Consider the following 26,675-nt stretch of genomic DNA (forward strand, 5'->3'; position numbering starts at 1 on the left):
AATTGGTCTGTAATTTTCCTTTCTTGTGATGTCTTTGTTTGGCTTTGGTACTAGGGTAATGTTGGCATCATAGAAGGAGTTGGGTAATGTTCTTTCTGTTTCGATTTTTTGGAATAGTTTCAGCAGGATTGGTGTCAGTTCTTTCCGGAATGTTTTGTAGAATTCACCTGTGAAGCCATCTGGCCCTGGGCTCTTCTTAGTTGGGAGATTTTTAATAACTGATTCTATCTCTGTGCTTGTGATCGGTTTGTTAAGATCATCAATTTCTTCTTTTGTCAATATGGGCTGCTTATGTGTTTCTAGGAATTTGTCCATTTCCTCTAGATTGTCATTTTTGTTGGAATATAGTTTTTCAAAATATCCTCTTATGATAGTCTTTATTTCTGTGGGGTCAGTGGTGATATTGCCTTTCTCATTTCTTATTTTGTTATTTGCATCTTCTCTCTTTTTTTCTTTGTTAGTGTCGCTAAAGGTTTGTCAATTTTGTTAATATTCTCAAAAAACCAGCTCTTGGTCTTGTTTATCTGTTCAAGTGCTTTCTTATTTTCTATTTCATTTAGTTCTGCTCTTATCTTTGTTATTTCCTTCCTTGTTCTTCCTGTTGGGTTACTTTGTTGTTGTTTTTCTAATTCCTTCAAATGTGCTGTTAGTTCTTCACTTTTTGCTCTTTCTTCTTTTTTGATATATGAATTTATGACTATAAACTTCCCTCTCAGTACTGCTTTTGCTGCATCCCATAAATTTTGGTATGTTGTGTTATCATTATCATTTGTTTCAAGGTAGTCGTTGATTTCTTTTGAGATTTCCTCTTTGACCCACTGTTTTTCTAAGAGTGTCCTGTTTAATTTCCAAATCGTGGTGTGAAATCTGGGCTTCTGTCCCTTGCAAATCTCCAGCTTGATTCCACTGTGGTCAGATATAATATTTCGTATGATTTCAATCTTTCTGAATTCGTTCAGCCTTTCTTTGTGGCCTAGCATATGATCTATCTTGGAGAATGATCCATGTGCGCTTGAGAAAAATGTATATCCTGCTGTGTTTGGGTGTAGCGATCTATATATATCTATTAGATCCAGCTCCTCTAATATACTGTTCAGATGTTTTGTTTCTTTGGTGATTCTTTTGAGATGTTCTGTCCAGAGTTGACAGTGGTGTATTAAAATCCCCCACTATAATTGTAGATGTATCTATTGTTTCACTTAGTTTTTCCAGTGTTTGCCTGACATATTTAGAGGCACCCTTGTTAGGGGCATAAATATTTATGATTGTTCGATCTGCTTGACAGATTTTCCCTTTCACTAAAATGTAGTATCCTTCTTTGTCTCTCACAATTGTTTCACATTTAATGTTTATTGTCTATTTATATATCATCTGGAGAATTGTCTATTCAAGTTTCTTTCTCATCTTTAATTGCGTTTTGTGTCTTTTTGTAGGAGTTCTTTATATATTTTGGAGATTAAACCCTTATCAGATGGTTTCCAAATATTTTCTCCTGTTATATAGGTTGTCTTTCTACTTTCTTGATAAAGTCCTTTGATGGATCTGAGTTTTAAATTTTAATTAAATCTCATTTATCTTTTTTGTTGCTGCTGTTGCTTGTGCTTATGGTGTAAAGTCTAAGAAACTACAGCTTAAAACAAGGTCCTGAATGTGTTGCCTTATATTTTCTTCTGGGAATTTTATAGTTTCGTTTCTTATACTTAGGTCATTCACTCATTTTGAGTTAATTTTTATATACGGCGTGAGTTAGATGTCCACCTTAATTGTTTTGTATATAAAAATCAAGGTTCCCCAGCACCATGTGTTGAAAAGACAACCCTTTTCCCACTGAGCGGGCTTGGCAACCTTTCCAAATTTTAGTTGGCCATAGGTGTGAGGATTTATTTCTGAATTTTTATTTCACTTCCCTTGGTCTGTGCATCTGTATGTGTGCCATTACCATCTGTTCTGATTACTGTAGCTTTTAAATAAATTTTAAAATTAGTAAATGTGTGTCCTCCAACTTTGTTCTTACCTTTCAACATGATTTGTCTATTACGGATCCCTTATACCACCATATGTATTTCATTATTAGCTTTCCCCTTCTGTGAGGAAGGTTATTGGGATTTGATGGAGATTGTGTCAAACCTGTCACTTTGGGTAGAACTGACATCTTAACAGTATTTAGTCTTCTGATCCATAAACATGGAAAGTCCTTCCATTTATTTAGTTATTTTCTCAACAAGGTTTTTTAGTTTTCCATGTACAATTTTTTTATACCTTTGTTTAAGTTTATTCCTAGATATTTAATTCTTTTACTTGTTGTAATAAAGGAAATTTTGTTCTTTATTTCCTCTTTGGATTGCTCATTACTTCTGTATAGAAACACCATTGATTTTTGTCTATTGATCTTATAACTTGACGCTTTGCTGAATTCATTTATTAACTCTAGTAGATTTTTTGTGGATTTTTCAGAATTCTGTATACATGGGTTCATGCCATCTGCAAAGAGGGAAAGTGTTACTTCTTCCTTTCCAATTCAGATACCCTTTATTCTCTATTCTCACACCTGGAGGAACTAGAAAAGAAAAGGAACAAACTAAGCACTAAGTGAGTAGAAGGATGAAATAACAAAGATTAGAGCATAGATCAATGAAATAGGGAATTAAAAGCAATAGAATTAACAAAATCAAAAGTTGATTCTTTGAAAAGATCAATAAAATTGACAAACTTTTAGTTAAAAGGACAAAGAAAAAAGCAGAGAAAATTCAAATATCTAAAATCAGAAATGAAATGAGACAACATTACTACCCATGCCACAGAATTATAAAGCAATATAAAAGTATACTATGAACAATTTAAAGCAAATAAATTAGATAACCTAGATGAAATGGACAAATTCCTAGAAATGAACCAACTACCTACACTCAGTCAGGAAGAAATAAAAGAGCTCAATAAGCCACTAACAAGTAAAGAGATTGTGTCAGTAATAATAATAATAAAACTCCCAATAAGGGAAACTCAAGACCAGATGGCTTCACTGGTAAATTTTACCAAATATTCAAAGAAAAATTAACACCAATATTTTTCAGAATCTTCTAAAAAATTAAGAGGAAACACTCTTCCTAATTCATTTTATCATTTTTTTAAATTTTATTTTATTTATTCATTTTTAAAAAAATATTACATTAAAAAAATATGAGGTCCCCATTCACCCCTACCGCCCCCACCCCACCACTACCCCCATAGTAACACTCTCCCCCATCATCATGACACATCCATTGCATCTGGTGAGTATATCTCTGGGCATCACTGCACCCCATGGCCTGTGGTCCACACCATAGCTCACACTCTCCCACCTTCCATCAGTGGGCCATGGGAGGACATACAATGTCCGGCACCTAATTCATTTTATGAGGCCAGCATCAACCTAATACCAAAGCCAGATAAATGTATGACAAGAAAAGAAAATTAAAGACCAATATCCCTCATGAGTATAGATGAAAAAATTCTCTGAGCCTTGCTTTTTCTGCACCCCTTATATGATTTTGGTGTGTCATGTTTTCATTTTCATTCATCTCAACATGTTTTCTGATTTCCCATGTGATTTCTTCTTTGAACCATTGAGATTTTAAGAATTTGCTGCTTAACTTTCATGTATTTGTGGACTTTCCATTTCTCCCTCTGTTATTGATTTTTATCTTCCTTCTGTTGTGGTTGAAGACAATGCTTTATATAATTTCAATCTTTTTAATTTTATTGAGACTTGTTTGTGACATAGCATGTGATCAATTTTGAGAATGTACTTGAGAAGACTGTGTATTCTTCTGTTTGGGGGTGCAGTGTTCTCTATATGTCTGATAGGTCCAGTTCATTTATAATATTATTCAATTCCTCTATTTCCTTGTTGATATCTCTAAATGTTCTACCCATTGATGGCAATGTTGTGTTGATGTCTCCAACTAATATTGCAGAGGTGTCTATTTCTCCCTTCAATTTTTCAAAGCTTGTTTCTCATGTTTTGGACACTGTGGTTAGCTGCATAAATATTTATAATTGGTATATCTTCTTGGTGGATTGACCCTTTTTAAATACATAATATACTTTTTATCTATTGCAACAGTTTTTTTTATTTGAAACCAGAATGCCAATTTATTAATTTTCCACAAACAATTACTTTTAAGCAGTCAAGCAGATAGAGCAGTTTTTGAGTTAAAGTATCTTTTATTTGATATTGGTATCACTACCCTAGTTCTCATTTTTCTTACTAGTTGAATGGAATATTTTTCCATCCTTTCACTTCCAGCCTATTTGTGTCTTTGAAAATAAGGTGAATATTTTATAAGCAACATATGGTGGAATCATGCTTTTATGCATTCTGTCAATCTGTGTCTTTTGATTGGAGAGTTTAATCCACTTACATTCAGAGTAATTACTGATTAGTTAGGAGTTACTTCAGCCATTTTGTTCTTTGTTTCTTATACATCGTATATCTTTTTGTAAATATTTTCCTTTATTGCAGCCTTATTTGGTGTACAGTTGATCTTTTGTGATGTAACTGATTTGCCCTTTTCTTATTTCTTGTTCTGTATATATTTTAAAGATGCTGGGCTTTATATATCCTGCCATAACCCACTGAATGGACTGGGGGAGAGTGTAAACTACAACATAAACTATAATCCATGTGGTGCAGCAGTGCTCCAAAATGTATTCACCAAATGCAATGAATGTGCCATAATAATGAAAGAGGTTGTTGATGTGGGAGGAGTGGGGGGAGTGTGGGGGGCAGTATATGGGAACCTCTTATATTTTTTAATGTAACATGTTTTGTGCTCTATGCATCTTTTAAAAAAAGACAATTAAAAATAATAATAAAAATAAAATAATGTATTTTAAAAATTCCTTCTTTGTGGTTACCCTGGGGTTTATATTAAACAAAGTATGTCTATAACTCACTAGTTCAAATTATTCCAGTGTAACTTCAATAGCATATAATTCTCACTTTTTATTCATATTTTTCTTTAAATATTTCAAACAGATGTATTTTTATGTGTTTGTTTTTAATGATCTATTGCTGTTGTATTATTTTTACTGTGGTAACATTTATATATAACACGAAATTTCCCATTTTAGGCATTTGTAAGTGTACATTTCAGTGGCATTAATTATATTCACAGTGTTGTACTACCATCACCACCATCCATTACCGTCATGACCCCAAACAGAAACATTCTAACTATTGAGCAGAAACTCACCATTGCCTCCTCCTGCAGTCACTTGGTAACTTCTAATTTAATTTCTGTCTCTATTAATTTGTATATTCTCAATATTTCTAATAAGTAGAATCATAAGATGATTTGTCCTCTTTTTCTGGCTTATTTCACTCAATATGATATCAGAACTCCCTTCTTATGACTGAATATTCCATTGTATGTACATGCAACAATTTTTTAATGCATTTTTTCTGTTGGTGGACACTTGGGTTGCTTCTACATTTTGGCAATTGTGAATAATGCTGCTATGAACTCTGGTATGCAAATATCCGTTTGAGTCCCTGATTTCAATTCTTTTGGACATATTGCTGGGTCCTGTGGTAATTCTATCAAACATTTATTTTAGATTGTGCATCCTTTATCTTTATCTTAAGTTTTTAGAGTTCTTCTCCTGTTGTTTCTGCTTACATTCATTCATGATAGCTTATTTCCTTGTGTGTTATAGGAACTCCAGCCTGTAACGACGTTATCTATGAGAACTCCATGCAATTCTGAGTTGAGAGAAAATCCAGGACTAATTTCCATTCCTTTCTTCCAGGCACTACTGGGAGCTAATGGCATGGGACCATTTTTATTAACCTCTCAATTTAACATTTTCTAAACCACACAGGTAGTGTAGTTTTGGACCACAACCCCCCTTGAGTGTCTGCTTTTGGGTATACATTCTTAGAGGAGGATTTCCCTAATTTTTTTTTCACCAATAGCCAAGCAGAGGCAGATACATTTCCTTTCCCTTTGCCTATGGAAGTACATTTTCTAGTCTATGCTTTCATTGAGTGTGTAGCTCTATGAGTATCTCAGATTTATATGGATGTCTCAGTTCCAATAACCCATCTTGTGCATACCCAAGGCCTTGTCTCCTCTTTCTAAAATTTTTTAAACCACAGCCTCTTGGTTACTGAGATTGGCAAATACCTCCAAAGCTTCCACATCCACTTACCACTCTGTTTTTCAGGTTTTTCTTTATTTTGGAACCCTATGAATTTTCCTTATTTTTAAAAAATGTATGAAAAATAAAGTTTTTAGTAAAATGGATATATATATCATTGCTTTAAACCTCCCAAGTGAATTTTTAAAAAATAATCCACCATTATCAAGGTTTTAGTTCCATATACCTTCATAGTTCTTTTGTTTGTTTATTGTCTTTTTTTAAGATACACAGATCACAGAAAATGTTACGTTAAACAATATAAAAGGTTCCCATATACCCCACACCCCCACTCCTCCCACAATAAAATATGAATTAGAGTGGACTTACTGGCATTTTAGCATAGAACTATTATGACTCTAGCAATGGAAGAAATTGTATTATTGATGTGAAGACAATTGCCATGGGAGTTGCTGAGGGAAGGGAGAAGAAAGAAGAGGTGCAATATGGGGGCATTTTTGGGACTTGGAGTTATCCTGAATGATCTTGCAGAAACAAATGCAGGACATTATATATCCTGCCATAACCCACTGAATGACTTGGGGGAAAGTGTAAACTACAATGTAAACTATAATCCATGCAGTGTAGCAGTGCTCCAAAATGTATTCACCAAATGCAATGAATGACACATTTTTCCTGACAGGGCAGCAGTGCAGTCAAGAAGGCATTTATATTTTATTCAGCTTATTTAGTTGTTTTATAATGATGAATTGTATTATTGTTATTGTTATATAGTCCACTATATTGATTGCCCCCATTTAACAGATGAGAATCTAAGAACCTAAGAAAAGAGTCATATTGCTGGGGTCACTTTGAAGTGGCAACAGGACTAAGTTTTCCTGATTCCTAGTCTAGAAATAGTCCTCTCTGGAAAAGTATTTCTCATCTCTCTTTCTTACCCAAGTATGTTTCTCACCTTTAGTCCTATGAGGATCTGGTTCAGCGACTGGAGCCTGTTATAATGGAGCTAGAGCGACAGGAGAATGTACTGGTGATCTGCCATCAGGCTGTCATGAGGTGTCTCTTGGCCTACTTCCTGGATAAAAGCTCAGGTATCACCCTCCACTCTATTCCTGACATTTAAGCTGGATGTAATTTGGGTCTCTGACACCAAAAAATCATTCTTTATATCTGAGTGAATAAGAGAACAGGATCTAGAACTGGAAAACCTTGATTCATATTTTTGCTCTGTCATATACTATCTGTATGATCTTTGGCAAAGTACTTTAAACTCTCTGGCTTCAGATTCATCACCTGTAAAATGGGAAGAATAAGAGCAAATTTTAAAAAAGTCAGCATATATAAAGAGCTTAAAACAGTTCATGACACATAGTAACAGTTCATAACACTATGTGTGTTAGCTGTTATTAGTATTAGTATTATTCCAAGCTAATGTTTTCAAAGCCAACATTAACAATGTGCCTCAACCTGAAAAAGCTGAGCTGGCAATTCTCTGGAGCATGCTGTCATTACATGGCAGTGGGGTCTGTCCGGGCCACATGATTCAGATTATAGTTTTCTCTTTGCTGTAAAGATGATTTCCCCAGGACAGCAATGTTTGCATTTTAATTTTTTTCAAATGATAATTAAAAAGAAAAACTTCTACACATTGTATTTGCAGACTATCTATTGCCTACCTACACTGAACCACAAACTAGATCTTGTGGCCTGCAAAGGACTATTTTATCATCTTAAGGTGTGAGAGTCCAACATTTTTTAAAATTAGATTTTATTTTCTTGTCTTTATTTTTTAATATTACATTAAAAAATATGAGGTCCCCATATACCCCCCACCCCCCTCACCCCACTCCTACCCCCATAACAACAATCTCCTCCATCATCATGAGACATTCATTGCATTTGGTGAATACATCTCTGAGCACTGCTGCACCTCATGGTCAATGGTCCACATCATAGCCCCCACTCTCCCACATTCCACCCAGTGGGCCATGGGAGGACAAACAATGTCCTGTAACTGTCCCTGCAGAACCATCCAGGACAACTCCAAGTCCTGAAAATGCCCCCACATCTCATCTCTTCCTCCCATTCCCTACCCCCAGCAGCCACCATGGCCACTTTCTCCACACCAATGCCATATTTTCTTCAATTACTAATCACAGTAGTTCATGAATATAATATCAGTAAGTCCACTCTAATCCATACTCTATTCCTCCATCCTGTGGACCTTGGAATGTTTGTGTCCACTCCTCATCTATATCAAGAGGGGGCTTAGATTCCACATGGATGCTGGATGCAATCCTCCTGCTTTCAGCTGTAGGCACTCTTGGCTCCCTGGTGTGGTGATTGACCTCCTTCACCTCCATGTTAGCTGAGTGCGGTAAGTCCAATAAACCAGAGTGTAGGAGCTGAAGTCTGTTGAGGCTCAGAGCCTGGCTATCACATGGTCAGTCCAGAGATTCAGGTCCCCTGGGTATATATTAAACCCCAGCACCAACTAGAGTTCTGGTAAAAGTAACAGGAGAGGCTTGTGGACAAAGATCACATCTGAGTCCAGCTCCATCACACAGAAACACAAACTCCAAAGTAAGGCCAACTGACATGGCACTGAACTCCATTTGCCATGACCATAGAACCTGTGGGTCTCTGTAGCCCTCAGAAGAACTAATACCCAGGGTTGTATCTACTTTATCTGTCTCTGGAGTCCAACATTTTTAATGTGGATGTTGAAGGGTTGGCATTTCCAAGATACTTTCAGGGTGTGTGAGGACAATGCAAAGTGATAGTTGAAATCTGCAATGTCCTGTGCACTTAGATCTTTTCTTCAATGCTAGCTTTAAAATAAAGAGTGTGTGTAATGAGGAGTCATCCAGAATTGGAACCCAGGGAACTTGGGAAACTGACATTGGACAAGTAATTTCCTCTGCCTGCTCCTCATTTCCTCTCATAAAAGGTGATGGGGGGATGGCGTAGGGGTTGTTGGGCTGTGAGATTTCTTATGCTGTTCACATCTCTACTGTTTGATGCTATCTTTGAAACTGAGGCAGGCATACTAACTTCATTGTCCAGATGAGGAAATGGGGGCTCAGAGAGATGAGGTGACTGGCCCAAGTTCAGAGGACTCACACTGGCAGAGTTAGGAGTTAATCCCAGGTGCATTCCAGAGGCCCTCCCCTCTCAGATATGCGTGGAGTGTGTGTGTGGGGGGCATGTGTATCTCCCGTTTGTACACAGCTTTATCATTTGTATGCTGCTTTATCCACTCCCTACATGCACTCACACACAGAGCCATGCCAGCTGCTCACAATTGCCCTGGCATCCAAGCAGGGCAAGGCAGATGTTCTCACTTACTCCCATTACACAGGTGAGGAAGCTGGGGCTCAGAAAGATGATGTAGTAAAGATTGCAGACCCACAGAACCTCAGAGCTGGAGGCACCCTCGAAGTACATCTAGTCCAGTATTGTGCTGTGAGAGATGGGGACACTGAGGGCCAAAGAAAGAAGAAATCACTTGTTGAGACAGTGGCAGAACTGAGTCAGAGACCTCAGGAAATTGGTCCCCTTCTCTGAGTTTGTTCTCTCTTCTGTAAAAGGGGCAATGGTAAGAATCTCAGAGTGTAGCAAGGATGGAATGAGATAATGCCTGTGGAGTGCTTGGCACAGGGCCTGATGATGATGATGGCAAAGACGAGGGGGAGAAGCAGGATGGTTGCCCAGGGAAATCCCAAACCTGATGTCTTAGGTGGCTGGGAGGGCAGGAGGATAGTGCAAGCCTTAAAACCCTAGGATGCAAAACACAGGAAATATTTTCTTTTGGGAATGGGATTGTTAAATTATCTCTGAGCAGCATACTACTGTCTATATACTTTTCCATTGGTTTGAAGGATGTGGGAGGGAAACCGTTGCAAAAGATAATTTGCTAGTATGTCCGTACTTGGACAATTTCAGACAAAACTTTTTCTGTATGTTCTGTGCATTTTGTTTGGTTTATATATACATCACATGTATATAGTGGACAATTGAGTCCTAATTTTGCAATATCTAGATGTTAGAGGTTGACAGTATATGACAAAGTAAATTAGTAAAAGTAGCATGTTTTGTAAAAAAAAAAAAGCCTAGGATGAACCTAAGAGTCAGGGAAGCCATTAGGGGTGGAGTTCTAGCTAAATGATGGGAGACAGGGAGCTGGACATGCAGCCAAAGTGGGTGTCAGTAGAGAGTGGGGAGCTGGTGGGTGTGTTACCCCCAGTACACCTTGAAGCCCCCGACAGCAGTGGCACCAGTTTGCAGTGGGTGGAGCAGATGTCATGACTTCAGAGTGCCCTGGGTTCAAGTCCCAGCTCTGCCACTTCCTGGCTTTCTTTCTTTGGGCACTTGTTTTCCCCTCTTGGAGCCCTCAGTTTCCTCATCCACGGAAGGCCAAATAGTCCCTTCCTCCTAGGACTGCCTGTGAGGAGTCAGAGAGAGCATGTTTGGGTTAGGGAGCAAGCTGTGGAAGCAGTTGAGTGCCATGCATACCTCCTTCAAGGGCCTGGGCACATAGTAGGGTCTCAGGAAACACTTGAGGAGGTGAACTGTGGGCCTTTGTGGTGGGGGTGCCTGTGGAAGGCCTAAGGCTGGGGAATGGATGGTGGCTTGTTTTGACCTCATGTTTGCCCTGTCAGTGAGGAGGTAGACCATCACGGAGGTGGCCAGCTTGACCCTTCTGTGGGACCCACAATCTGTCTGCATTTCCCAGGGCCCTCCTTCCTTCCCATTCCTGAGACACCCCTCTCTGCCCAACCTGCTGCACAACCCATGCAGAGTGAAGGAGAGCTTGTCCCTGGTGGTAAGGCAGCACTGGGGGAAGGAGAGGTAGAAGGGGAAGAGTCCTGAAAGCTTGCAGGCCTGGGGTGGCGGTGCCTTCCCCAGCATGGTCCATCTCTGACATCTACTTTCTCCTTTCCAGATGAGCTGCCATATCTCAAGTGCCCTCTGCACACTGTGCTCAAACTCACACCTGTGGCTTATGGTGAGTGCCCTCACTTCATCCAAGGATTGGCATGTGTACAGCAGTGTTCTGGGGAAGTTTACTGGGTGGGTAGTTGGATGTACTGGTGGAGATGAGTTAGTGTTATTAGGATGAGAACAGGGAAGGACTGGGATGCCTCCAAATCTGTGACCTGACCACAACTTTCTCTGTTTCTGTTAAAGCATCAAGCTGCAGAAAGGCTTACATACAACAGGAGATGAGTTTAATAAGTTTAATAAGGGGTGGGGCAGATGAAGGACATGGAAAAAGTTCACAGTGGGGGCCAAAGGAGAACAGAAGAGCAACTATAGGTTGGAACCAGATTGAAGAAAGGCCTCAAAGAGCAGCCTGGGCAGCTTAGACTCTCTCCTGGGTGATTAGGCAGCCATGAAATGTTCATGAGCAGGGAAGGGAAAGAATTAAATCTGTTCTGGGGTGTGAACAGGACAGAATGGTGTACTGAAGCTTGGTGTATAGGGCAATCCATGGGGATGTAGTTAAGGGGGCTTCCACAGGCATCGGAGCTCTTGCAACCCCATGTCCAAATGCTACCTCCCCCTTTTTCTTCAGGCTCCCTAGAACTCCCTTGTGACCTTCCACAACTCTGGTGTGGCCTTAACCACATTGTTCTGTAAATAAACTTTAACTAGGACTGATTGCTCCAAGAGAGTGGCCCCAGGTCTCTTCTCCCACTTTAGCACCTAACATGGATCAGAAGATCCGCAGAGCTCCATCAATAGTATATCAATTAGATTGCTATCTTGCAGACCACAAGATTTGGGAGTGGGCTAAGATCATCTCTCATTGCCATCCACATTTACAAATGAGAAACTGAGGCTCATGGAACTAGAGACAGTCAGAAGCAGAACTGGGAGGACTGCCTGTCTGCTACTTCTAGGACCTGGGGTTTTTCTCACACATCACAAAGCTAGTCTCTTTACAGAGCAGTGGCAAACTGCACACAGTGTGGAGTGGTGATGCGAAGGGGAATGACACCTCAGGGAAGACCTTTGCTTACTTGGTTGTTCTTTTCTAAGGCTGCAAAGTGGAGTCTATCCACCTGAATGTAGATGCAGTGAACACACACCGGGAGAAGCCTGAGGTAAGTGGGAGACTCTAGCCTAAGCTGGATATGGACACAGCACATGGATAGTCCCCAAAGATAGTCCCCCCACCCCAACAGCCCTACAGATTCTGGGTGTTTTTCATCAACTGAGAGAATAACCAGCATCCAGAAAGGCAAGAATCACAGCCCAGACCTGAGGCCCTGTAGAAATGTAGGGCTAGAGTAGTGCCTGCCAAAAGAGCTCCAGGCTGATCTTTCCCCCTGAAGGAGGGTCAGGATCCAGACCTAGATGAAAGAGGGGAGCCTGGCACTGAAGACAAGAAACAGACAAAGGACTGGGACCCTACACTACTGTCTACTCTCCATTAATCCTGAGCTCTTTCTTCTCAGAATGTGAACATCACCCGGGAACCTGAGGAAGCCCTGGACACAGTCCCTGCCCACTACTGAACAGTTCTCAGGAGGCTACTCTGTTTCTATGTTCATTATCTTCCACCTTTAGGAGCTGCTGTTGTTGTTCCCTTCCTATCCTGAGAAGACTTCAGCCTTGGTCTCTCTGGGAGGGCCCTGCTTCCAGTGAAGAAGTTCTTAGCAGCTCCAAAGCGAGTCTCTACTCCTGGCCACAATAACGGAGGGGTCTAGTTCTGGATAACACTTTGTTTTCCTTAATTCCTAGTCCCTTATCAATAAAGACTTTGAGGACGTAATTGTGAGGCCTTTTCCATTGTCCTTAAGATCCTGACCTTGTGACATGGCCCTGGTGCTTTTGGGGTGGAGAATGAGTGAGGACTTCCTTAAAGGAAGGATTCTGGAGTAGCTCCACCAAAGATTGGGGAGGGAGGAGATCCCTGTGAGTGCCTGTGAGTCTTGTTCCTTGGAGGGCTACAGCATCCTCACACTCAGAGAAGAAATTTGACCACAGTGGTCCTTTCTTCTCTAGCTCTTGCTGCCACCATCCTGAGTTATTTCACTGTCTGTACAAATGATGCAACCAACTCCCTGGCTTTCCAGACCACTGACTCCCTCAATTACAGTGACCATCTTCTCCCCTTCAGACACACACTTCATGGACCTTGGCATCATCTAGACTTCTCTCCAATTTGACCACCCCTCTAACTTTCCATTCATACCCAAACTTATCAAATTGAAACTATACTATCTAGTCCAGGTGTCCTTTTTTTGTCTTTATTTTTTAAATATTACTTCAAAAATATGAAGTCCCCATAAATCCCCCACCCCCTTCACCCCATTCCTCCCCTCATAGCAACAATCTCCTCCATCATCATGAGACATTCATTGCATTTGGTGAATACATCTCTGAGCACTGCTGCACCACATGGTCAATGGTCCACATCAGAGCCCACACTCTCCCACATTCCAACCACTGGGCCATCGGAGGACATATAATGCCTGGTAAGTGTCCCTGCAGCATCACTCAGGACTACAAATCCAGAAAACACCTCCACATCTCATCTCTTCCTCCCATTCCCCACACCTAGCAGCCACCGTGGACACTTTATCCACACCAATGCCACATTTTCTTCAATTACTAATCACAATAGTTCATGAAGAGAATATCAGTAAGTCCACTCTAATCCATATGCTATTCCTCCATCCTGTGGACCTTGGAATGGTTGTTTCCACTCCACATCTATATCAAGAGGGGGCTTAGATTCCACATGGATGCTGGATGCAATCCTCCTGCTTTCAGCTGTAGGCACTCTTGGCTCCATGGTGTGATGGTTGACCTTCTTCACCTCCATGTTAGCTGAGAGGGGTAAGTCCAACAAACCAGAGTGTAGGAGCTGAAGTCTGTTGAGGTTCAGGGACTGGCTGTCATATGGTCAGTCCAGAGATTCAGATCCCCTGGGTATATATTAAGCCCCAGCACCAACTACAATTCTGGGAAAAGTAACAGGAGAGGCTTGTGAATAAAGATCAGATCTGAGTCCAGCTCCATCACACAGAAACACAAACTCCAAAGTAGGGCCAACTGACATGGCACTGAACTCTATTTACCATGACCATAGAACCTGTGGGTCTCTGTAGCCCTCAGAAGAACCAATACACGGGGTTGTATCTACTTTATCTGTCTCTGGGACTCTGCTGAGGTGTGCATAAGGGCAACCCCTCTGATAACCTCCCGGCTCTTTTTGGAGACTCATAGCCATATAAACTCATTTGTCCTTTCCATTTCCCCCTTAATTTGGGTCAAAAAGAATACTTATTAATTTGGAAAAATTACGGTAAAAGTAAATTGGGTATCAAAAAATTGTCTACGTCCTATCTTTTTCTTTTCTTTTTTCTAATTATTAAGCTTATCTTCACAAGAGTTTTAGATCACAGTAATTCATATATACAATATACAGTACTCCCACATATACAACATAAAACCATTTCCCTTCCACAGTAATAATCTTTTTACATATTCATACTATATATGCTGAAACTGATGTTCAGATATTGAGACAATAGCTTTCAAACAAGGTAACATTTGGGTTTACATTGTGGTTTATATTTTAAACTATACATTTTTCTAAATTTTTAGTTACCTTATGTTTTACATTATGATTTACATTTTAGCCTATCAGCCCCTATATATTTTTGGTGTAATTTTACATGTCTTATATCCATCCTTGCGTACTCTTGTAGAACAATTCTATTGCCCACACAGTTACTTGGTTCCATCTATTCAATACCTCTTTCCCCCTCCCCTCAGGGCCCACAGTGACAGTTAATCTTCATTGCTTGAAGGACCATGTTCAGAGATACTTGCAACATTATTGAGGGTTTGACATGCTCAACTGACCTAATGCACTGGGAGCCACCATTTCTCTTGAGAGATACAGTTCCCTCTATTTGATGGCATCAGTCCTCAGCAGGATGTGGGTATATCTTTACTCTCATTATATGGATCTCTACCCAATAATATAACCTACTCTAGCAAAATGAGCATTCACATATTCCCTAGGAGTCTGTCCTACATCAGATTATCCCCTTTAAGCATCTTAAAAAGGTAACTTTCCTTATTATATTTTTGAAAAGGTTTTATTAGCATTACACTCTACACCAAATACCTGACAATCTCCTATATTCGTATGTTGCCTCACACTCCCCCCAATTTCTTGGGCAATATTACCCATCCGCCCATCCCTAGCCCCCCTCAAGCCCACAAAGTCCCACCCAAAGATAATCATATGCCCCCATTTTATCCCTTCCTTGTAAAAATACTTACCTCCAAGTTTATAATTGATTTCACCCATGTAGGTCTCAGCTTACATCCTTCCTCTACCCCCCAATTTCCTGTAAGCCTATCATCCAGTCTCTAGCTCTCTGAGGCAGCTTGGTTTACTTATTTCATATCATTGAGGTCATGTAGTATTTGTCCTTCAATGCCTGGGTTTCTTCACTCAACATAAGGGTCTCAAGATTCATCCATGTTATCATGTATTTTTGTAGTGTATTTGTTCTTAAAGCCGAGTAGTATTCCATTGTATGTATATACCACCTTTTATTTATCCATTTTCTGTTGATGGGCATTTGGGTTGAGTCCAACTTTTGGCAATAGTGAGCAATGCTGCTATGAACATTGGTGTGCATCTATTGGTTGGTGTCCTTGTTTTCACTTCTATTGGGTATATACCCAGCAGTGGAATTGCCAGGTCATATGGCAAATCTATGGTTAGTTTTTTGAGAAAACGCCAAACTCTCCTCCAGAATGGTTCCATCCTTCCGCATTCCCACCAGCAGTGGATGAGTGTTCTCATTCCTCCACATCCTCTCCAGCATTTGTAGTCTTCTGTTTTTTTCATAGCTGCCAATCTTATGGGAGTAAGATGGTATCTCATAGTTTTGATTTGCATTTCTCTGATAGCTAGATATTTGGAGCATTTTTTTCATGTGCTTTTTAGCAATTTGTATTTCTTCTTTGGAGAAGTGTCTGTTTAAATCTTTTTCCCACTATTAAATGGGTTGTTTGTCTTTTTAATTTCAAGATATAGGAGTTCTTTATATACGTAGGTTGTAAGTCTCCTATCCAATATATGGTTACCAAATATTTTCTCCCATTGTGTAGGCTCTCTTTTCACTTTCTTGACAAACTCCTTTGAGGTGCAGAAGGCTTTAATTTTGAGGAAGTCCCATCTATCTATTTGTTCTTTTGCTGCTCGTGTTTTTGGTGTGAAATTCATGAAGCCATTTCCTATTACAAGGTCTTATATATGCTTCCCTACACTGCTTTCCAAAGTCTTAATGGTCTTAGCTATTATATTTAGGTCTTTGATCCATCTTGAGTTGATTTTTGTATAAGGTGTGAGATGGTAATCCTCTTTCATTCCTTTACCTATGGATATCCAGTTCTCCAGCAACCGTTTGTTGAATAAGCCATTCTCTCCCAGTTGAGAGGTTTTGGTGGCTTTATCAATATTATATGATTATATATATGAGGATCTATATCAGAACTCTCAATTTGGTTCCATTGGTCTGTGTGTCTCTCCTTGTGCCATCACCATGATGTTTCCACAACTGATGCTTTGTAGTATGTTTTGAAGTCAGGTAGTGTGATTCCTCCAATTCCGTTTTTCTATTACAATATGTCTTTATCCATTTGGGGCCTCTTTCCTTCCAAATAAATTTCATAGGTAGTTTTTCTAGTTCCTTAAAGAATGCTGTGTTGACTTTTATTGGGATTGCACTGAATGTGTAGATCAGTTTTGGTAGGATAGACATCTTAATAATATTTAGTCTTCCTGTCCATGAACAGGGAATAGTCTTCCATTTATTTAGGTCTTCTTTGATTTCCTTGAACAGGCTTGTGTAGTTCTCTGTGTATAAGTTTTTTACCTCTTTAGTTAAATTTATTCCTAAGTATTTGATTTTTTTATTTACTATTGTGAATGGTATTTGTTTCTTGATTTCCTCCTGATCTTGCTCATTATTAGTGTACAGAAATGCTACTGATTTTTGTGCATTGATCTTATAACCTGCGACTTTACTAAACTCATTTATGAGTTCTAGAAGCTTTGTTGTAGATCTCTCAGGGTTTTCTATGTATAGGATCATGTCACCTGCAAATAATGAAATTTTGACTTCTTCCTTTCCAATTTGAATGCCTTTTATATCTGGTTCTTGCCTCAGTGCTCGAGCAAGTACTTCTAAGACAATGTTAAATAGAAGGGGAGACAATGGGCATCCTTGTCCTCTTCCTGAGTTTAGAGGGAAGGATTTTAGGATTTCTCCATTGTAAACAATATTGGCTGTAGGTTTTTCATATATACTCTTTATCATGTTCAAAAAATGTCCTTGTATTCCGATCTTCTGGAGTGTTTTTATCAAGAAAGGGTGCTGTATTTTGTCAAATGTTTTTTCTTCATCTATAGATATAATCATGTGATTTTTTTCCTTCAATCTGTTTATATGGTGTATTACATTGATTGATTTTCTGATGTTGAACCATCCTTGCATACCTGGAATGAATCCCACTTGGTTGTGGTGTATAATTCGTTTAACGTGTTGTTGAATACGATTAGCAAGTATTTTGTTAAGTATTTTTGCGTCTAGGTTCATTAGAGAAATTGGTCTGTAATTTTCCTTTCTTGTGGTGTCTTTGTTTGGCTTTGGTACTAAGGTAATGTTGGCATCATAGAAGGAGTTAGGCAATGTTCCTTCTGTTTCAATTTTTTGGAATAGTTTCAGCAGGATTGGTGTTAGTTCTTTCCGGAATGTTTGTAGAATTCACCTGTGAAGCCGTCTGGCCCTGGGCTCTTCTTAGTTGGGAGGTTTTTAATGACTGATTCTATCTCTCTGCTTGTGATTGGTTTGTTGAGATCATCAATTTCTTCTTTTGTCAATATGGGCTGCTTATGTGTTTCTAGGAATTTGTCCATTTCCTCTAGATTGTCATTTTTGTTGGAATATAGTTTTTCAAAGTATCCTCTTATGATAGTCTTTATTTCTGTGGGGTCAGTGGTGATATCGCCTTTCTCATTTCTTATTTTGTGTATTTGCATCTTCTCTCTTTTTTTCTTTGTTAGTCTCGCTAAAGGTTTGTCAATTTTGTTGATCTTCTCAAAAAACCAGCTCTTGGTCTTGTTTATCTTTTCAAGTGCTTTCTTATTTTCTATTTCATTTAGTTCTGCTCTTATCTTTGTTATTTCCTTCCTTGTTCTTCCTGTTGGGTTACTTTGTTGTTGTTTTTCTAATTCCTTCAAATGTGCAGTTAGTTCTTCAGTTTTTGCTCTTTCTACTTTTTTGATATATGAATTTATGGCTATAAATTTCCCTGTCAGTACTGTTTTTGCTGCATCCCATAAATTTTGGTATGTTGTGTTATTATTATCATTTGTTTCAAGGTAGTCATTGATTTCTTTTGAGATTTCCTCTTTGACCCACTCTTTTTCTAAGGGTGTGCTATTTAATTTCCAAATCGTGGTGTGAAATCTGGGCCTCTGTCCCTTGCAAATTTCCAGCTTCACTCCACTGTGGTCAGAGATATTGTTTTGTATGATTTTGATCTTTCTGAATTCATTCAGCCTTTCTTTGTGGCCTAGCATATGGTCTATCTTGGAGAATGATCCATGTGTGCTTGAGAAAAATGTATATCCTGCTGTGTTTGGGTGTAATGATCTATATATGTCTATTAGATCCAGCTCCTCTAATATACTGTTCAAATGTTTTGTTTCTTGGGATTCTCTTTTGAGATGTTCTGTCCAAGGTTGATAATGGTGTATTAAAATCTCCGGCTATAATTGTTGAGGCATCTATTCTTTCACTTAGTTTTTCCAGTGTTTCCTTCACGTATTTGGAGGTGCCCTTGTTAGGAGCATAAATATTTATAATTGTTTGTTCTTCTTGAGAGATTGTCCCTTTCACTAATATGTAGTATCCTTCTTTGTCTCTCACAATTGTTTTGCATCTGAAGTCTATTTTCTCTGATATTAATATAGCTACTCCTGTCGTTTTTTGGTTATTGTTTGCTTGTAAGATTATTTTCCAACCATTCACTTTCAACCTCCATGCCTCCCTGCATCTAAGATGTGTTTCTTGTAGACAGCATATAGATGGGTCATAGTTCCTTATTCAGTCACCCAGTCTGAATCTTTTGATAGGTGAGTTTAATCCATTGACATTCCATGTTATTACTTTCAAGGGGTTATTTATGTTAGCCATATTTTGATTGGACTTGTGTTTGTTATATTTTGTTTGTTTGTTTTCCTTCTCTTTTTGTATTTTTTGTTGCTCTTACACTCTCCTCCAACTCTACCTCTCTTGTTTTTCCTTTCTTCCTGCAGAACTCCCTTTAGTATTTTTTGGAGGGCAGGGTTCTTGTTGGCATACTCTTTTAATTTCTGTTTAACTGTGAATATTTTGAACTCTCCATCATTTTTGAATACTAGTTTATCTGGGCAGAGTATTCTTGGTTGGAAATTTTTTTCTTTTAGTACCTTGACTATATGATACCACTGCCTTCTTGCCTCTATGGTTTCAAATGAGAAATCAGTACTTAATCTTATGGAGCCTCCCTTGTATGTGATGGTTTTCTTTTCTCTTGCTGCTTTTAGAATTTTCTCTTTGTCTTGAGCATTGGATAATTTGACAAGTATATGTCTTGGGGTGGGCCAGTTGGGATTTATGATATTTGGGGTGCATTGTGCTTCCTGGACATATACATCCTTCTGTCTCACTCGATTTGGGAAGTTTTCAGCCATTATTTCCTCCAACACCCCTTCTGTCCCCTTTCCCTTCTCTTCTCCTTCTGGGATGCCTATAATACGTATATTTGTGCATTTTGCATTGTCATTCAAGTCCCTAAGTCCTACCTGGATTTTTTCTATCTTTTTAATGATCAGTCTACTGTCTGTCTGATTTCAGATGTACTGTATTCCATGTCACTAATTCTCTCCTCTTCCTCTTCTAATCTCCTGCTATTTGCTGAGAGTGTATTTTTTATTTCTTGAAATGTGGTGTTCATCCCCATCATATCCATTATCTTTTTTATTATTATTATTATTATTTTTATTGACTTTGTAATAATATTACATTAAAAATATATATGTGAGGTCCCATTCAACCCCACCCCCCCCACCCCACCTCTCCCCCCCCAGCAACACTCGTTCCCATCATCATGACACATCCATTGGATTTGGTAAGTACATCTTTGGGCACCTCTGCACCTCATAGTCAATGGTCCACATCATGGCCCATACTCTCCTCCATTCCATCCAGTGGGCCCTGTGAGGATCCATTATCTTTTTACGTATGTCTGCAATTTCCTCTCCAAGTGTTTTCTTCATATTGTTAATCTCTTCCTTTACTTCTTTAAGTTGGTCTCTAATATATGTTTTGAGATCTTTAATTACTTGTCTGATGTTCTGCTTCCCTCCCTGGTTTTCAGTTTGTTCATTGGATTTCGCCATGCTTTCCTGATTATTGGTTTGGTTTGTAGTTTTTTGTTGCTGTGTGGTTATCATTTTATCTTGACGGGTTTAATCAGTTCCTTAGCTTCTTTGTCTAGTCTTGGGGATTAATTAGTTGTTGTTCATGCGTAAGTGTTATGTCTTCTATTTGCCACTTTGTTCTTCTTACTCTATTTTTTTGTTGCTGGCTAAGTTCACTTTGAAGGAAAATATTAGGTCCAATAAAAGCAAACTGCGTAAGAAAAGAATATGTTTAATGTATTATTGGTAATAAATGTTAACAGAGCAACAATGTGAGATCTGGGAGAATGGATATTAGCCTCGTGTAAGTTGTGTAGAGTTATAGCAGTAAGTAGAGTACCTATAATGAGACCGTCAACTGAATATGGGGAGGAATATAGTATGAATTAAAAAGCCAGTGTTTTCATGAGAGAGGGAAAGAGAAGAGAAAGACAATAATATCAAGAGTGGATAAAAGACAGAAAATAAAATAAAGGTATTAGAAATAAAAATTTAGATAATCTGGGGACCAAAGAAAGGGAGGTGGAATATAAGAGAGATAGTAGATGATGGAGGATAGCAAGATATGGGGGAAAGGGGATAATGTATGTGGTCAAAATCAATTCACACAGAAATGGGGAAATGGAGGATGAGGAAACACAGCAAATTTGAAGTGCTCCCTGCAGCACCTATTATACAATTAAAATAAAAGAAAAGAAAATAAGAAAGAGAAAGAGAGAAAAGAAAAAAAAGAGAAGTAAAAAGGGGGTGGGCAAAGAAAAGGGAGGGAAACAAGCAAGGAAAAGAAAAGGAGAAAAAAACTAAATAAATGAAAAAGGACCTTGGAGGATACAAGGGGAGAAAAGACCAGGAGATAATGCAATATTAGCAACCGAGACACACACACACACAAACAAAAAGAAAGAAAGGAGAAAAAAGAACCCAAATGCCAAGGGCTAGGATAATCAAGGACCTCAGATGGACCTCAGGGCGCGGTGTATTCAGGGATGGGATGTCTGTGATATTGCACACTCAAGGTGTGTGAGTCTCTGGTCATGGGCCACTAGGGTTTAGGGGACACAGACCTGGGAACCATGCATCCAGTTAACAGGGGCCTGGGAGCACCTCAATGCAACACAGCCTTCAGGGATCCCTGCAGGTGCACACCAGCCCTGGGGGGGGGTTCCCACCCACAAACTCTGACCTCCATGTCAGAAACCCAAAATTCCACCTCTCACAAGAATCTCTTCTGTCACTGTCTCACCAACTCGACATCCAGACACCTTCTGCCCTGCAAGCCCCCGAAACAGCCTGCTGGGGGTGCCGCTGCCCTACAAAGAGTCCAGGGACTGCTGCAGCCTGGCAGCCAGCCCTAGGGGAAGGGGCTCCAGTCAGAACCCCTGACCTCCGTGTCAGAAATCCAAAATTCCACCTCTTGCAAGAATCCCCTCCATCACTGTCTCACCAAATCGACTTCCAGACACCTCCCGCCCTGCAAGCCCCTGAAACAGTCTGCTCAGGGCTTGAGAACTCCCCAGCACAGCAAAGCCTCCAGGAATCACCGCCACTGGGCCGCCAGCCCCAGGGGGAAGGGTCCCACGCTCAACCCCGTCCTCCCTGAAAGAGACCCAAAATTCTACCTCTTACAAGAATCTCCTCTGTCACCATTCCACCAAATCGTCGTAGAGACACCTCCTGCTCTGCAAACACCTGAAACAGCTCGGTCCAGCAGGACTCCAACCATACTCAGCCGCTTCTTTGCAGGAGAGATTATAAGGTGCACTCAGTCAGATGCCATCTTGCCCTGCCTAGTCCAGGGGTTCTTAACCTTTTTTATTCCATGGACCCCTTTGCCAGTCAGTTCAAAGCCACAGATCCTTTACTAAGTCCACACTATACTGTATTACTTAATAAATATATCACCTGCACCAATACATCCCCACAAGAATAATGTTATTGTTTTTTTTTTTTTCATTTCAATTCAAGCTCATGGACCACTTGTTGAGAACCCCTGGTCTAGTCCCTTCTCCCTCTGCTTTCTGATCCAGACCTTTCTCCTAGATATCTTTGCTCAAACTACTATACCCTTGCCCACTCCACTTTCCCCAGCTCTCTATCCTATTAAAGTCATACCTACCTTTTGGTTTAAAGCTGAAACCCTACTTTACCCAAAGAGTTATGCTGATCTTTATTTCTTCAGTGAGCCCAAAATGTCACTCAGAACAACCTAAGCACATTAAAAGACTGAAATTCAATTCATTTTGAAATTTTAATGTAACTCTGACACTAAAAAAATAACAGCACACAGAAAGCAAACAAGAAAGCAGGAAAACTAAACAGATTTTATATAGCATGTCACCTTCAGCCACCATCTAAGCCACAGAGCTTAAACTGCTGTGCAGAGAAAGATTCCAAGGATGTACACTGGCTCCATGGGAAGGACTGCTGCAATTCTTTAGCAATATTTTAAAACATGGGAAATAAACCTGAAAACAAAACACCAAATAGTAACCTGTATTTTACCACCAACTATACTGTTTCTTCATACTGCCTTCACTGCCCTCATATCCCCCTTGCCTCGGGTTTTCTTATAACACCTCCCAGCTCTTATACCCTCTCTATGGACCATGGCTGTGGAAGTGTTTTAATTACCTGAAACCTTACTAGCCATAGGAGAAGCTGCAGGCATCAAGACTGGTGACTCCACCACCAAAGCTAGCACTGCTGCTTGGTCCACCACTGAAACCAGCATGGTTACTTGGTCCACTGCTGAAGCCAACAAGAGAACCTGGTGCACCATTGAAGCCAGTGCTGATTCTGGGTTCACCAGTAAAGCCAGTGCTGGTGTTGGGCCACTGCCAAAGCCAATGATGGTACTCAGTCCTCCGTTGAAGCAGGCATTGGGCCCATCACCAAAGCCATCACTGGTGCTGAGGCCACTGCTAAAGCCAGCACTGGTGTCAAGTATGCTGTCAAAACTGACATTGGTGCCCAGTCTACCACCAAAACCATCACTGGTGCCCACTCTTCCACCGAAGCCAGTAGTGTTGCCTAGTTTGCCACTGAAGCCAGTGCTGGTGCTTAGTCTGCCTCTAAATCCAGCACTGGTGCTTAACCCCCTGCCAAATTTGAAGCCGGTACTGGTGCAGTCCTTCAGCCAAGCTGGCACTGATAGCACCACTGAAGCAGGCACTGGTGCTAGGAGGGTCACCAAAGCAGAGACTAGTGCTAGACACACTGCCAAATCAGAGCCTGGTGCTAGGAGCACCACTAAAGCAGAGACTAGTGTTGGGAGTTCCACCAAAGCTGACACTGGTGCTGGGAGCACCCCCAAAGCAAAGACTGGTATTGAGAGCACCACCAAAGCCCATGCTGTTGCTGGGAGTACCAGCAAATTCAGCAGTGGTATAAAGTGACCCACTGAAGCCAGTACTGGTGCTGACAACACTGCTAAAGCCAGCGCTGGTATTTACTATACCTCCAAAACTGGCACTAGTGCTGGGAGAACCATCAAAGCAGACTCTGGTGCTTACTGTGCCACTCAAGTAAGCCTTGGTGCCAGAAGAGCCACTAAAGGAGACACTGGTGCTAAGCATACTATCAAAAGCAGTATTGGTACTGGGAGAGCCACTGAAGCGGATACTGGTGCTGAATGTGCCACTAAAGCCAGCGTTCGTGCTAAGTGTACCACTTAAGACTGTGCTAGTGCTGGATGCAGTGGTGAAGCTGGTGCTGATACTGAGGGTATCACTGAAGCCAGAAGTGATGTTAAGTGTACCTCCAAAGCCAGAGCTGGCTCCATCATTGACACTGGTACTGGTGTTGGATGGGCCACTGAAACTAGAGTTGGCTCCACCACTGAAGCTGTCACTGGCACTAGCACTGGGTGCACCACCAATGCTAATGCTGGTTCCACCACTGAATCTGGAGCTAGTGCTAGGTATACTATCAAAACTAATGCTGACTGCATTGCTGAAGCTAGTGCTGGTACTGCATGAGCCAAAACAGGTAATGCCATCTCCACTACCAAAGCCACCACTGGGATTGGGTGCACCTTCGAAGCTAATACTAGCACCATCACTGAAGCTAGCTGTGGTGCTGTCAATTCTGCTGAAGTTGATGTTGGGGCTGGGATCTGCATTTTTTTGAGCTCTGGGCTCAATTTCAAAAGAGAATCTGCTCCAGGCCTGAGCTTCATCATCTAATTCTTCCCTAGTCAGGCAGCCAATATCCATATCATCCAGTTCCAGGGCCCAGCCACATCTTCCTCTCCAATCCCCATTTGGGCTCTTGCCTTAGCCCTGGCCTCAGCCTCAGCCACAGCCACAGCTGCAGCCTGGATTTCCATCTCCACAGCTTCCTGATACTGAACAGCCCAGTCCTTGGGTCTTTCTTCTGTACCTGAGAAGGGAATAATAATCATCATAAGGAAAATAGTCCTTGCAATTATGTATTAAGCACCTACTATGGATTTTTTAAATAAAACTAATAGTAAAAATAATAATTCTTAGTTATTGGGGCTCATTATGTGTCAGTCCTGAGGTCTAATTTCCACTCTGATAACTTAGGTGCTGTGTACCATTGGACAAGTTACTTAGTTTCACTGAGCCTAAGTGTCTTCATCAGTAATATAAGAAATGATATGAGAGTAGGTATGAGGAATGAAAGAGACAATGTAAACTATATGTCTAGTAGTATTCTGAAATGTTAATGAGGCTCCATAATGTTCTTATACAAACTGCAGACTGCTCTGTACCCTGCTCTGTACCTGCCTATACCTGCATAGAGCCTGCTCCAGCCAGGGACATCCCATAACTTTGATATGCCAGGTCTGGGCAGCTCTCCTATTATCTTCCATGCAAACTTGAGGACTTTCATCTTTTATTTATTTATTTATTTATTTATTTATTTTTTATTATTGATTCTGTAAAAATATTACATTAAAAAAAATATATGAGGACCCATTCAACCCCATCACCCCCACCCCACCACTCCCCCCCCAGCAACACTCATTCCCATCATCATGACACATCCATTGCATTTGGTAAGTACATCTCTGGGCACCTCTGCACCTCATGGCCAATGGTCCACATCATGGCCCATACTCTCCCCCATTCCATCCAGTGGGCCCTGTGAGGATTTACAATGTCCGGTGATTGCCCCTGAAGCACCATCCAGGGCAGCTCCAAGTCACAAAGATGCCTCCACATCTCGTCTCTTCCTGCCATTCCCCATACCCATTAGCCACCATGTCCACTTTTCCCACTCCAATGCCACCTTTTCTCTGTGGACATTGGATTGGTTGTGTCCATTGCACCTCTATGTCAAGAGGAGGCTCAGATTCCACATGGATACTGGATACAATCCTCCCGCTTTCAGTTGTAGGCACTCTAGGGTCCATGGTGTGGTGGTTGTCCTTCTTCAACTCCATCTTAGCTGAGTGAGATGAGTCCAATAAATCAGATTGTAGGTGCTGGAGTCTGTTGAGGCTCAGGGCCTGGCTATCACATTGTCAGTCCAGAGACTCAGATCCCCTAAATATATCTTAAACCCCAACACCAACTACAACTCCAGCAAAGTAGCATGAAAATCTTATGAAGAGAGACTCCATTTGAGTCCAGATTCATCACGCATAAACACCAGCTCCAAAGAAGAACCATCTGACATGGCAATTAACCCCATCTGCCATGACCATAGCACCCATGGATCTCTTTAGCCCTCAAAGGAACGAATACCTGGGGTTGTATCTACTTTATCTGTCTCTTAGACTCTGCTCAGTTGTGCATAAGGGCAATCCTGCTGACCGCCTCCAGACTCTTTTTTAGAGACTCATAGCCATATAAACTCATTTCTCCTTTCCATTTCCCCCTTACATTAGGTCAAACAGCATTTTAAAGTCGTGTTATTTTATGTAGACAGGGATATTCTGCTGATCCGCATTGAACCTTCCTTTCCAGGTCATTTTCCAGTTGCATCATCAGTTGGTAGTTGATAGTGATCCCTCGGTGCCAGGGAGGCTCATCCCCTGGTGTCATGTCCCACGCTG

At 40.5% G+C, this 26,675-nt stretch overlaps 2 protein-coding genes across 11 annotated transcripts in view; one reads left to right on the forward strand and one right to left on the reverse strand.

Annotated features, from left to right (window-relative positions):
- PFKFB1 (6-phosphofructo-2-kinase/fructose-2,6-biphosphatase 1) overlaps positions 1 to 12,922 on the forward strand; it is a 124,499-nt gene extending 111,577 nt beyond the window's left edge. For 9 of the 10 annotated variants that reach the window (XM_058291516.2, XM_058291521.2, XM_058291515.2 and 6 more), the window contains 4 exons: positions 7,103 to 7,232; positions 11,087 to 11,149; positions 12,187 to 12,251; positions 12,606 to 12,922. In XM_058291516.2, the coding sequence (XP_058147499.1) occupies positions 7,103 to 7,232; positions 11,087 to 11,149; positions 12,187 to 12,251; positions 12,606 to 12,665 (318 nt within the window). In that variant the 3' untranslated portion in view covers positions 12,666 to 12,922. The remainder of the gene's footprint in view (positions 1 to 7,102; positions 7,233 to 11,086; positions 11,150 to 12,186; positions 12,252 to 12,605) is intronic. The other variant, XM_058291523.2, reaches the window with a different exon arrangement.
- Positions 12,923 to 23,292: 10,370 nt separating this feature from the next.
- The window catches only part of LOC101411756 (trophinin), a 60,335-nt gene continuing 56,952 nt past the window's right edge, over positions 23,293 to 26,675 (reverse strand). Inside the window, 5 exon segments of the mRNA XM_058291089.1 lie at positions 23,293 to 23,480; positions 23,483 to 23,778; positions 23,780 to 24,869; positions 24,872 to 25,021; positions 25,376 to 25,389. Of these exon segments, the coding sequence (XP_058147072.1) occupies positions 23,293 to 23,480; positions 23,483 to 23,778; positions 23,780 to 24,869; positions 24,872 to 25,021; positions 25,376 to 25,389 (1,738 nt within the window).

This window comes from Dasypus novemcinctus, chromosome X (genome assembly GCF_030445035.2).
Source record: "Dasypus novemcinctus isolate mDasNov1 chromosome X, mDasNov1.1.hap2, whole genome shotgun sequence".
Taxonomy (NCBI): domain Eukaryota; kingdom Metazoa; phylum Chordata; class Mammalia; order Cingulata; family Dasypodidae; genus Dasypus; species Dasypus novemcinctus.